The sequence below is a fragment of the Daucus carota genome, chromosome 9 (genome assembly GCF_001625215.2).
Source record: "Daucus carota subsp. sativus chromosome 9, DH1 v3.0, whole genome shotgun sequence".
Lineage (NCBI taxonomy): Eukaryota > Viridiplantae > Streptophyta > Magnoliopsida > Apiales > Apiaceae > Daucus > Daucus carota.
In genome coordinates this window covers 21,279,464-21,293,647 of record NC_030389.2, presented here as the reverse complement: position 1 = coordinate 21,293,647, position 14,184 = coordinate 21,279,464, and the positions used below count along the sequence as shown (strand labels likewise).

Below are 14,184 nucleotides of genomic sequence, written 5' to 3'. Positions count from 1 at the left end.
TTCGACTTGATTGAACGACCACCTTTTCTTGACTCAGAATATTTAACCGGATGAGCTGATACACAAATGTACTGTCTGGTTCATCTGTAACTAGCTGAATTAAATATTCCTTGTCAATTAAACAATTAGGCGGTGGCTTGTTCGTCGATTCTTCATCTTCTTAGTTCTTCTTCATTTGTTGACACAATATGGAATCTTCTGAATAAATAAAGTATTTAAACTTTATACCTTCTGATCTTCTGGACGTGCTACAAAAGATTATTTGTACACTGAGGCTTGATCATATAAATGAACTTCTTCCAGTGGTTTGCAGCAGCATCCTGAAATTCTTCTGACATAAAATCTTCAATAAATCATTTGACGTTCTTCGTACGGATTCCGGATAACAGTACTTGCTATTTACTTGCTTTCTTATCAGAGTTGAGTTGATTCCTCTTAAATACAAATAGGCTTAACATATGCCTTTCAGTTTCTAGAGAAGTATTTTCCTAGGTTTCTTTAGGATCAGATGGAATTGAACTTTTTAGAGTTGAAACAAGGAAATATGTCTGTGGTGGAGTATGAGAATAAGTTTGCGGAATTGGCCAGGTTTATGCCAACTTATGTAGAGACAGATAGGCAGAAAGCAAAGAGGTTCCAGCAAGGTCTGAAGCCTTGGATTAGAAGCAAGTTAGCTATTTTGCAATTGGATACTTATGCGGCAGTTGTTGAGAAAGCGATGATTGCGGAGACAGAAAATGAGTTGTTCCAGAAGTCTAAGGAGAATAAGAAGAGAAAGCCAGACAATAGAGAAGGACTATCTTATCAAGGGAGATTCCAGAAGAAAGGGAAATTTCAAGCAGGACGAAATCCTAACTTTAAAAAGCAGAACATAGGCAGTAGTGGTCAAGGTGGACGTTTCATTATGGGGAATCAGGCCAATCAACAGAGGCCTTCAATACCAGAATGTCAGATATGTGGCAAGAGACATGGAGGAATATGCAACAAGTTGAACGTGGTGTGTTTTAAGTGCAATCAGAAAGGACATTATTCTAGGGAATGTCAGAATCAACCAGTGATAAGAGATCAAGCAAATAGAAGCTCAACAAGTAAGACTCCAGCCATAGGATATACATGTTTTAAATGTGGAAAGTCAGGACATATGGCTAGAGATTGTAAGACGTCAGCCCCTGTTAGTAATGCACTCAGGATCATGGGAAGTGTTCCAGAAGTGAATGAACCTCCTAGGGTAAGAGTTTTTGATATGTCAGTGAAGGATGCTATTCAGGATACCGATATGGTAGCAGGTACGCTAAATGTAAACTCTTTAAATGCTAAGGTGTTAATTGATTCCGGAGCCACTAGATCATTTATTTTTCAAACTTTTGTTGATAAGTTGAATTGTCCGGTTGAATGAGGTTATGAATGTAGAGCTAGCTAATCAGGATCGTATTCCCGTTAATCAAGTTTGTCCTGATTGTGAAATCGAGATTGTAGGAAATAAGTTTTGTGCCGACTTGATACCTTTCAAGTTGGGGGAATTTGATGTAATCTTAGGAATGGACTGGTTGTCTAAGCATAGTGCGCAGATAGATTGTAAAAATAAGAAGGTAATACTAAAGGCACCAGACGACAAGGTAATAACGTTTAGAGGACAGAAGCAAGTAAAGAAGTTTTTAACCATGATGCAAACAAAGAGGATGTTACGTCAAGGATGCGAAGCTTATGTTGCTTATGTAATTGATAAAAGTCAGGAACCAGTAAAACTTGAGAATATCCCAGTAGTAAATGAATTCCCCGATGTGTTTCCCGATGAGTTACCAGGGCTACCTCCAGACCGAGAGATAGAATTTGCAATTGACTTAGCACCTGGAACGGAGCCTGTATCTAAAACCCTGTATAGGATGGCACTTGTATAGATGAAAGAATTGGCAAAACAATTACAAGAATTATTGGAAAATGGAGCAATTAGACCGAGTGTATCCCCATGGGAAGCACCAGTGTTGTTTTGAAAAAGAAAGAGGGAGGTATGAAGTTGTGTATAGATTATAGATAGCTTAATAAACTTACTATCCAGAATCAATATCCTTTGCCCCATATTGATGATTTGTTTGACCAATTGAAAGGAGCCAGATACTTTTCTAAGATTGACCTTAGGTCAGGATATTACCAACTGAAAATCAAAGCTGAGGACATACCTAAGACAGCTTTCAGAACTAGATATGGTCATTATGAATTTCTAGTGATAGTGGTTGGATTGACAAATGCACCGGCAACTTTTATGGATTTAATGATAAGGGTATCTAAGAAATATTTGGATAAGTTGGGATTGTTTTCATAGATGATATTCTGATATATTCTAAGACAACTATGGAGCACGCGGAACATTAAGAACCGCCTTAGAACTGTTAAGAAAGGAGAAATTGTATGCAAAGTCTTCTAAAGTGTGAATTGTGGTTACAAAAAGTTCAATTTATAGGACACATAGTGAGTCGTAAGGGAATCAAAGTAGATCCAGCAAAGATTGAAGTTATAATGAATTGGAAAAGGCCAAAGATCCCCACAGAAATCAGGAGTTTCTTAGGGCTAGCAGGTTATTACAGTAGACTTGTACAAGATTTCTCAAGGATTGCAACCCTGCTAAGTTAACTAGAAAGAATGAAAAGTTTATATGAAATGAAAAGTGTGTGGAAAGTTTTCAGAAATTGAAGAAAAGATTAGTATCAGCACCAGTATTGTCCTTTCCAGATAATCAAGAGAACTTATTGATTTAGAGTGATACTTCTCATAAAGGATTAGAGTGTGTGTTAATGCGACATGACAGAGTTATTGCCTATGCATCCAGACAACTTAAACCTTATGAACAGAGGTACCCACCCAGGATTTGGAATTAGCAGCGATTGTATTTGCACTGAAAATATGAAGACATTATCTATATGGAGAGAGGTGTGAGATTTACACAGATCATAAAAGTTGAAGTATTTGTTTACTCAGAAAGAGCTTAATATGAGACAAAGAAGATGGTTAGAATTGATTAAGGATTATGATTGTATGATTAACTACCATCCAGGAAAAGTCAATGTAGTCGCAGATGCTTTGAGCAGAAAAGAAAGATTGAATGTGTTAACTATGCCTAAGGAGTTGTGTGAGGAATTTTTTTTAGAAATTAGAAATTGAGGTGAGAATTTGTAAATCATCAGAGATAGTAATGTATACTATGATCTTCCAGCCAGAGCTATTAGAAAAGATTAAGAAATGACAAAAGGAGATAATGAATCAAAATGTAAACAATTTGGCAAAGAGAGAGTTATGCACATAGAAACAATTTGGCCAGACATGAAAAGAAAGATTGCAGAATAAGTGAGTAAATGTTATACGTTTCAAAGAGTGAAAGTAGAACACTAGAGACTAAATGAACTATTGCAACTTTTAGAAATTCCAGATTGGAAATGGAAGCATATTGCTATGGGTTTTATTGGAGGATTGTCAAGGACAAAAGCAAACCATGGTACCATTTGGGTTATAGTAGATAGATGTTCGGTGAAATCTACACGCAAGCGCACGTGATCACAAGTAATATATTAAGTTCGATCCCACAGAGACTGGTGAATTAAGAATACGCACCTATGCAACAATGTATGATCAATTATCACTGCCAAGACAATTAACAAGGATTGGTTTCTTTTATACTAATAACTAAAATTACTAATCAAATTCAGAATAGGAAAACACATGGGATTCTAATTTCATTATCGAATTCATCTAGAATTGAAATTACTGATTAACATGCGACTGTTGATCCTAATCAGACAACACGAAAGTAATACATGCCAACTCTCGTTGCACACATATCATACCAATCAAAATCCACAATTAAGATAGAAATCTCATGGACACCAACAAAGCTCAGACCCTATATCTCTATAGCGGTAGTGTAAGCAGAGAGGTTTAAATAACAAGTCATCTATCGTGATTACACAGGGTGATAAAAATAGTTCAAGTCTACCACAAATTATGTTTCATTCACATAATCCTATGTTTACATGGCATAGTTCTAAATTCAATCATCCACTCTCGCTTCAGAAAGAATTAACAAACAACTTAGAAGTTAGCTACGCTCCTAAGAAGAATAAGTACGGCTCATGCAAAGAAATCAACGTACGTCACACAATCAAGTAATTAATATTCGATACTAGATTACATCGATAAATCCATTAGAATCCCATGAAGGCGGTTAGTTCATAATCGAACTAATCGACATCATGGGTTCTAATGAAAACATGATAGAATAAAGACAAGAATTAAATGGAATAAAATTTCTTGAATTAATAATAATAAGGATCACACGTTACAGAATTGATGTTCACGATCTCGCTCGAAACTGTCACTTTCTCGCGAAGAACGATCCAACACAACTGATAATGTGCTTCGATTACAAGAAAACTAACTATTTTTCGATATTCTAACTACTTTTAGGCTAGGGTTTTACACATGAGAATTAAAAATGCATTGACCAAGTCAACCGGGCCTCGACCGCTGCGAAAATCCATCAGAAAAGCTGTAAAAATCGGCCCGGGACACTTCTGCTGGGCGCGGCCGCGCTAAACTAGCGCAGGCGCGCTAGTTGCAGCAGACTGTAGCGCGGGCGCGCTAGAAGTTAGCGCGGGCGCGCTACTGTCTGTCATGGCAGCCTCATTTCTTCGTTTCTCGCTCGTTCTCGCGTGCATGTCCTTCCTCTCTTCTAGTACCACTTCCGTAGGTGATCACGGTTGCATTTAGCATATGCAACAAGCCCTTTAAACCCCTAGATAGCTCTAGTGGACGAGTGTGCTCTCGTGAGGGTTTGTAGAAGATATACCCACAAAATCCCAAGTCGCGGTGAATCCACAATCCTCTATTCTTGCAAATAATGCACCAAAACCAACCTAAAATGATAGAAAATCACTTCATCACCTCAACTCGTGACCTGCACAGAAAAACAATAAAAACACATCAAAAGACACTAAACACTTAAGTACAACCAACCAATTTAAGCGGAAATGAAGGCCTATAAGTGTGTATAAATACCACTTATCACACCCCCAAACTTAAACTGATGCTTGTCCTCAAGCGTCAAAGACACTAACAATAATACAATGCAATGCATGAATGCAACTACGTGATGAATGAGTGAACTATGAAGTAATTGCCTTGTCAATTATAATACCTCAGATTGTGCTAATGTTCTCGAATTTCACTTCTCTCACTACCAAGTCAATTACTCTTCTATTTACAAGTGTGGAGTGCCAATGTGTGCAAGCATGCTCTTTTATTGAGACAAGACAAAAACTACTACTCCCACAGAATCCCAATCAAGAATCGTAAAAGTTTAAAACTAACACCCCGTCACTCAAGTCCAACTAAAAGCCAAGGTCCCAAAGAATGTCCACACCCTTCTATTTTATTCCTTATATTTTTTTCTTTTTATTGGTGATTAATTGCTCGGTCTAAGGTCAGAGCGCTTCGCAGTGTAAATGCGTTACGAACACCACAAGACTTCACACACCAATTATTCACTTTATTCTAGTGGTTTATTTAACTGTGCAATGGTTGAGATCCCTAAAGATTTATGCACTAGTACCCATGTAGCGAGTGTTGGGTCAACAATCCCAAACCACGAGGGCTTTAGGTTGCTAGGCACAAAGTCCCCTCAGACTTAATTACTCGAGTACTAATGAGCTCAACCTAGTTAATTCTACCACTTATTTTTGTAGTGAATTTATTTACTACTATATTATTTTTTTTTCTTTTATATATATTTTTTTTCTTTTTCTTTTAGAAAGGTATATCTACTCCTCAGTTCCCCCAAACTTAAGATTTACAGACCTAAGCTGAAGGGTGTTCAATTCAATCCTAGAATTCATGGAATTTCGTCTAAATCCTATCTCAAGAACATATGTGAATTACAATTTCCAACACAAGCAATTTCCAAGTACTAACCTAGCATTGCAATTGAAATTACTAATCAAGAACTACGCACATAACTCATCATAGGCAATTAACTTGGCTTAACTTCATAATTCATGCAAATGCTCGTGATACTAGCTACGACAATTACTACTAAACATGTAAAAATAAAAAAATTATGAGAAAAATAGAAAAACGTGAGAAATAATCAAAGCAAAATAAAAAAAAACGTGAACTACATGAACTAACTAACACATGCAATAATAAACTACATAATAATATGCTCTTCCTTAGATTACCACCCCCAAACTTAAAATTTTCAATGTCCCCATTGAAAGTGATAAAAAGGCTAGAGCGCCCACATACCTACTCGGAGTCCGAGTCCTCCCCCTCCTCTGCTGGAGGTGAATCAGGTGGAGGATACTGCATCCCTGCTCCGAATACTGGCCACTGAACTGTGACCCCCTGTGCCTGGAAAGCACTACCTAGAGCCTGTGTCAAGTCAAAAGCAAACCTCTGGTGGATGTCATGCATGGTATCCATCCGTCTCGCTAGGCGGCGATAATGAGCATCTCCCATCGGTTCGGAGCTCCTCTCCGTCTGTGAAGTACCAGCTCCAGAAGCTCTAGGCTGCTCCCTCCTCACAAATGCTGGACGTCCCCCTGGCACCTCATCATATATGTACCCGAGGCCTCGAGGGTGGGGAACTCCTCCATCCCACTCCGTCATCCGACTGATCGCCGAATGATCAATAGGTGTTCCCGGCAACTGTAGTTGCTCGTTGGCTGGCCAACGAACACCGCTTGATCGACAGAGCTTCGTAACAATTGTGCCATATGGAATGGCACCAGTTCTTCCTCCCCGTAAGAACCTCAGCATCCCCTGATGAATAACATGTCCCAGATCAATATACTTGCCTGAGACAATCCCAAAGAGCAGAATCGCTCTATCCACTGTCACCTCATGCCCATGAGAAGATGGCATGATGTTAGCACAGATGAAGGCATTCCACGCCTTCGCATACCGGTTCAAAGCGGCTGCAGGAAAAGAAACATGTGCCGGCAAGGGAGGTGCAGTCATCTTCCAATGCGTGTCCGGTACACACATGTCATACACCAACCGCTCAAGATCAATCGGATCATCATCAAACCGGCGTTTGGCACGCCCAATCCTCTCAACAACCCAATCTTCTTCATTACGGCGCTTGGCACGCCCCCCAATAACTCTACGGATCGCCTCTGCACTATAATCAACTCGGATTCCCCGCACCACCGTGAATCCATCGCGATTCTCCTTGGAATTAGCATAAAACTCTCGAATAATAGCCAAGGGAACCGCCTCCGGAGCCTCGCAAAAAGACTCCCAACCCCGCTCTTGAACCATGTTCAATAGCTCACCATCTTCCGCCGTGGGTAAGAATCCCCTCTCCTTGACTAACGACTTATTCATAAGCCGTTGAAACTCGGTTCGTGCTCCATCGGAAGTGAACTCAACCTCACCCATCGAGGAAGAATCGCTAGATGTAGGGGCTTGGGTGCTTGTTCCTTGTGATCTTCGGGCTCTTTTGGGTGCCATTGGTAGAGATTTAGAGTTGCAAGAGATTTGTGTGTAGTGGGTTTGAGAGATTGGATGAAGGTTGTGTGTATGGATGTGTATATATAATTAGAGTTTAGAGAATTATAATGGGATTTGGAGATGGGTTTTGTGTTTATATAAGGATTGGAGAGCTGAGTTAGGGTTTAATAAGATGTATTTCGGGCTAGGCATGCAAAATTAGGATTGTGGGCTTTTAAAAACGAAAAGAAAATATTTTTGGGAGAAAAATCGCCTGGCTCGGCAGTCAGTAGCGCGGCCGCGCTAAGTATAGCGCGGGCGCGCTGTGCAACTTAGCGCGGGCGCGCTGACACTAGCGCGGGCGCGCTAGTGTCTGACACCCGGGGGCTGAATTTTTCGATTTTTGTGTTTCTGAGGTTTACAATGGTACAATGTGGTTCCAATGCGTGGGTTGCCTCCCACGAAGCGCTTGTTTAACGTCGTTAGCTCGACGTGAAGTCCAGAATTAATCCGATTCTGATGAAGTATCCTGTGGAGGATACCTCGTTCCATAGCCAAACGAATCCCAAGTAACAGTAACATCTAGTGCCAAGAATGCTTCAGCAAGAGAGTCCGTTAATATATCAGCAAAACGACCAATTCGTTCTTCCACCGCGTCAATACGCCTGATTATCCTTCGGTACTGTGCTTCGTTCAATGTTGAATCAGCAGATGATTGAATTACGGATTGGTTACTTGCATTGGCTGAGAGTAGAGGACAAGTGTCTCCACATGCATTAGAATTTGAGTCTGAATGAGCTCTAATTCTGTGCCAATTAGTCATCTGATTTTCCTGAGTGACTTCGACTGCTTCATCCTCCTCTGATTCTTCCTCTTTTGGAATTTTCCACTTTAGGTCTCTGTGCTCAGCAGCGGCCAGGTTCTCTATCAGCTCGTAAGCCTCATCAAAGCTCTTGCTCCAAAGAGTTCCTCCAGCTGCAACGTCTAACACTGCTCTACATTGACTATTAAGACCTCTGTAGAAGTAATGAATTGCCATTCCAGGAGGCATGTCATCTTCATTGAGATTTTCGAGAATCTTCTTGAATCGGTCCCAAGCTAGACAAAGATATTCTCCCGAGAATTGAGAGAATTTACCTTCAGTGTTTTTGATAGCTGATACTTTAATTAGAGGATAAAACCTTGTACAGAATATTTTCTCCAACTTGTTCCAGCTATTAGTAGTGTTTGCCGAGAGAGAGATAAACCACGATCTTGCTACATCGCGTAGCGTGAATGGGAAGAGTCTCAGCTTCACCAGATCCTTAGGTCCGATATTGAAATCCAATGCAGTAATGAATTTCTCGAAATTCCTTAGATGTAGGTTTGGGTCCTCAAGAACAGACCCCCCAAATTGAATAGTATCTTGCAGCTTGAGAATGATTGATGGCTTGATGCGAATGCCACTGGCTGATATCGCTGGCTCAATTATGTCAGCCTTATTATCATTGATGTTCAAACGAGAAAATTCACGTGCTGCCACACCAACTGCTGTCCTTGCATAATTCATTGGTTCAGAATCAGAAGAAGAAGATGAATCCATTGCTTCCTTATGGGTTTGAGAACGTGTTTGCATAAACGCGATCCAAGTACCTAAAATAAAGAAAAGAAGAAAAGTGAGAAGAGAATAGAATCCTAGTCAGTGAATTTTAATGCACACTGATGACAAGTACATAAACTAATTAATTAACACCGAGTCCCCGGCAGCGGCGCCAAAAACTTGTTCGGTGAAATCTACACGCAAGCGCACGTGATCACAAGTAATATATTAAGTTCGATCCCACAGAGACTGGTGAATTAAGAATACGCACCTATGCAACAATGTATGATCAATTATCACTGCCAAGACAATTAACAAGGATTGGTTTCTTTTATACTAATAACTAAAATTACTAATCAAATTCAGAATAGGAAAACACATGGGATTCTAATTTCATTATCGAATTCATCTAGAATTGAAATTACTGATTAACATGCGACTGTAGATCCTAATCAGACAACACGAAAGTAATACATGCCAACTCTCGTTGCACACATATCATACCAATCAAAATCCACAATTAAGATAGAAATCTCATGGACACAAACAAAGCTCATACCCTATATCTCTTTAGCGGTAGTGTAAGCAGAGAGGTTTAAATAACAAGTCATCTATCGTGATTACACAGGGTGATAAAAATAGTTCAAGTCTACCACAAATTATGTTTCATTCACATAATCCTATGTTTACATGGCATAGTTCTAAATTCAATCATCCACTCTCGCTTCAGAAAGAATTAACAAACAACTTAGAAGTTAGCTACGCTCCTAAGAAGAATAAGTACGGCTCATGCAAAGAAATCAACGTACGTCACACAATCAAGTAATTAATATTCGATACTAGATTACATCGATAAATCCATTAGAATCCCATGAAGGCGGTTAGTTCATAATCGAACTAATCGACATCATGGGTTCTAATGAAAACATGATAGAATAAAGACAAGAATTAAATGGAATAAAATTTCTTGAATTAATAATAATAAGGATCACACGTTACAGAATTGATGTTCACGATCTCGCTCGAAACTGTCACTTTCTCGCGAAGAACGATCCAACACAACTGATAATGTGCTTCGATTACAAGAAAACTAACTATTTTTCGATATTCTAACTACTTTTAGGCTAGGGTTTTACACATGAGAATTAAAAATGCATTGACCAAGTCAACCGGGCCTCGACCGCTGCGAAAATCCATCAGAAAAGCTGTAAAAATCGGCCCGGGACACTTCTGCTGGGCGCGGCCGCGCTAAACTAGCGCAGGCGCGCTAGTTGCAGCAGACTGTAGCGCGGGCGCGCTAGAAGTTAGCGCGGGCGCGCTACTGTCTGTCATGGCAGCCTCATTTCTTCGTTTCTCGCTCGTTCTCGCGTGCATGTCCTTCCTCTCTTCTAGTACCACTTCCGTAGGTGATCACGGTTGCATTTAGCATATGCAACAAGCCCTTTAAACCCCTAGATAGCTCTAGTGGACGAGTGTGCTCTCGTGAGGGTTTGTAGAAGATATACCCACAAAATCCCAAGTCGCGGTGAATCCACAATCCTCTATTCTTGCAAATAATGCACCAAAACCAACCTAAAATGATAGAAAATCACTTCATCACCTCAACTCGTGACCTGCACAGAAAAACAATAAAAACACATCAAAAGACACTAAACACTTAAGTACAACCAACCAATTTAAGCGGAAATGAAGGCCTATAAGTGTGTATAAATACCACTTATCAATAGACTAACCAAGTCAGCCCAGTTTCTTTCTATCAATGAGAGATTTTCTTTGGACAAATTGGTTCATATGTACTTGAAAAAAATTGTAATTCGTCATGGAGTTCCTGTGTCCATTGTATCAGATAAAGATCCATAATTTAATTCAAGATTCTGGAAAAGTTTTCAGGAATGCTTAGGAACTAAATTGAATATGAGTACGACATATCATCCACAGACAGACGGCCTAACCGAGAGAACTATTCAAACGATCGAGGATATGTTACGTGTTTGCGCAATCGATTTCAAGGACAATTGGGATGAACATCTACCTTTAGTGGAATTTGCATATAACTATCATGCGAATATTGGAATGCTCCTTATGAAGCTTTTTACGGACGCAAATGTCGATCGCCAGTATATTGGGAAGAAGTCGGAGAACGCAAAATACTTGGACCCGAATTAATACAACAAACAAAGGAAATTATTGAAATTATTCAGAAGCGACTAATTGCAGCACAGAGTCGTCAACGAAATTATGCAGATCAATCCCGGAAGGACGTAGAATTTGAAGACGGAGAAGCAGTGCTACTAAAGGTATCATCATGGAAAGGGCTATCCAGATTCGGAAAGAAAGGCAAGCTAAGTCCCCGATATGTCGGTGTGACGGACCCACCTTAACTAACCGACTAAAGCATGCATAAATGATAAATAAACTAGAATTATAGAGTTATGAAATATTAGAACTAAAATCTAAATCCACAATCCCCGGATCACCAGGAATGAGTATGAACAACATCTAAAGTTATTACAACCAAATTGAAATCCAACTTAAGTCTAAGTCATTACTACAAGTTTTAAACCCCAAAAGATTAAAAGAAATTAACTAGGGAACTACGAGTTCCCAACCTGCTCCATCATACGGCGATAAGCAATCCCATTCCCTGAGGTGGATTTACGTGCGGTCTGCTTGAATCGGGCCATTCTCGGGTTTCACTGAAGGGTTATAACAAACAACAATATATATGAGCATAAAGCTCAGCAAGTGAAAGCAGTATATAAGACAGTTCACAATATGCAGAATAATCAAGTGCAAAAGTAACAATGAATATCACAGGATATAATCAGAAGTAAGGGTGCAAAATGAGATATCAATTTTATTGGAATTGGAAGCACACAGCGCTACGAGCATTGAGGGGTGATCAGCCCACACCAAGCTCCGAACCACATAAAGTGATTCAACCAGGGAGGATCCTCGGCACACATTGGCCATAAACAGACTGGCGCCTCAGTCTTAATAAATTATTATCCAATTCATTTTAAGGTCTTTTCAATTCAATTCATTTTCAAAAAAGGGTCTTGATCAAAGACAAGTCATAAGCAAGGGTGTTTTCAAAATACAAGTGATCTTTCTAAAATAGGAAATGTTATTAAGATCAGGGTTCCAAAAGAGACAATTCAGGTTAATGTGGGGTATCAAGTTCTCATTATTCATCAAGGACTATTGGAGTATAATCATGTGGGTGTAGGGTAATAACATATGAAAAAGGTAATTCAAGTGTTAAGGGTATTATTGGAATCCAAAGTGATGATCATGAGGGGTAATAAGGTAATTCAACCCTAAATAACAGTAATTCAACGTTCACAGGGTATACAATTATAAAGCAAGTATAAAGGAAGAGTTTCACTTGCCTGGACAAAGCTTTCTAAACTCTTGTATAGATGCTTCTAGGGGTTTGTTAGATATAATTGATGATTACTAATGTTCTTAAAGTTTGTTTTAGAACAGGAGTGATCAGAGTTTAAGCTGGAAGCTGATCAGAGTTTAATAAAGTCTGACCAGAGTTTAATAAAGTCTGATCAGAGTTTACATAGTCAAGACTCGTCAGAGTTTACACGTGGAAAGAGCTCAGAAGCGGATATACTTCAAGGAAGGATAGAAGCGGAGGAGTGATTTGCTGACTATGGAAACCAAACAGAAAACAGTAGCAATCTTTGATTGATAGAATACATATCTGATTTATAGGATATCAAATCAGAGATTGATTTTGTAACTGTGTATATATAGACACAGATTAGGGTTACTCTATACGAGTTGAGTTATCGAGTATATTTTACAGAACCCTAGCAGCTCTTAGTGATAATATATAAATCACTGAGAGAGTTTTTGTAACCGATTAAGCTTTGTGAATAAGAGTTTACTGCTTTCAATATCTTATATTGTTATTCTGTGTGATTGATTGTGTTCATTATATAAACTAATATAGTAAGTTTATAGGACCTAACAAGTGGTATCAGAGCCAGGTCTGTTAAGATAACTACAATGAGATCTTAATCACAATCATGTCTGAAAAATCACAAGCTTCGTCTTTTAGAGTTCCAGTCCTTAAGGCATCTGAATATCCAGTCTGGAAAGAGAGAATGATTATATTTCTAGACTCTGTCGATCCAGAATACCTTGACAGGATCTATGATGGACCACATATGCCCACCAAGCTCTCTGTTGGGCTTGGAGATGAACCTCAGAAGATGGTTCCAAAAGACAAGAAAGATTATACCCCTGAGGACATCTTGTCAATTGGTAAAGACTCAAAGGTGAAACACCTTCTGCACAGTGCCCTTGATAATGCAATGTCTAATAGGGTGATTGGGTGCAAAACTGCTAAACAAATCTGGGATGCTCTGGAAACCAGATGTCAGGGAACTCAAGCCATCAAGAAGAACAGAAAAACCATCCTTACACAGGAGTATGAGCACTTTGACTCAAAATCTGGTGAGTCCTTGACAGATCTGTATGACAGATTTGTCAAACTGTTGAATGACTTATCTCTGGTGAACAAGGAATATGATCTTGAAGACTCAAACCTCAAATTCCTTCTGGCTCTTCCTGAAAAATGGGATTTGAAAGTCACTACAATAAGAGACAATCTTGATCTTGGAGAAATGTCTCTTGATGATGTTTTTGGAAGACTGAAGACTCATGAACTTGAGATGGAGCAGAGGAGCAAACGTCATGGAGGCAAATCAAAGTCTGTTGCTCTAAAAGTTCAATAGGAAGCTGCTAAGAGCAAAGGAAAAGCTCATGTCACAAAGTCTGACATTGAGTCATCAAACTCTGATGACTCAAACTCTGATGTTCCCTCAGACTCTGAAGACAGTGATGATGAGATGATGCAGTTAGCAGCATTGATGGTGAAAAGCTTCAAGAAGTTGGCTTACAAAAAGTTCAACAAAGGCAAAAGTTTCTTAAGGAAAGACAGAAACTCTGACAGAGTTTATGATAAGAAGAACTTCAGGAAGAATGAGGGCAAGGAAGGAAAAGCTGGGAAAGCTGACAAGTATACCTGTTTCAACTGTGGTGAAAAGGGTCACTTTGCATCTGAATGCAAGAAAGCCAAGAAAGAAAAGGAAAAAGCCTTTATCACC

At 39.3% G+C, this 14,184-nt stretch overlaps 1 protein-coding gene across 1 annotated transcript; it reads left to right on the top strand.

Moving 5' to 3' along the window:
* The first annotated feature begins 544 nt into the window (after positions 1-544).
* On the top strand, positions 545-1,898 carry LOC108204212 (uncharacterized). The gene is made up of 2 exons (XM_017373541.2): positions 545-1,286; positions 1,411-1,898. The coding sequence occupies exons 1-2, from the start codon at positions 545-547 to the stop codon at positions 1,896-1,898; spliced, it is 1,230 nt and encodes a 409-aa protein (XP_017229030.2).
* The last annotated feature ends 12,286 nt before the right edge of the window (positions 1,899-14,184 follow it).

Bases quoted from the DNA above. Each gene is read 5' to 3' on its own strand.
- LOC108204212 (XM_017373541.2), top strand. From the start codon at position 545: ATGTCTGTGGTGGAGTATGAGAATAAGTTTGCGGAATTGGCCAGGTTT. The intron at 1,287-1,410 runs GTACGCTAAATG...TTATGAATGTAG, and splicing joins GGATACCGATATGGTAGCAG to AGCTAGCTAATCAGGATCGT.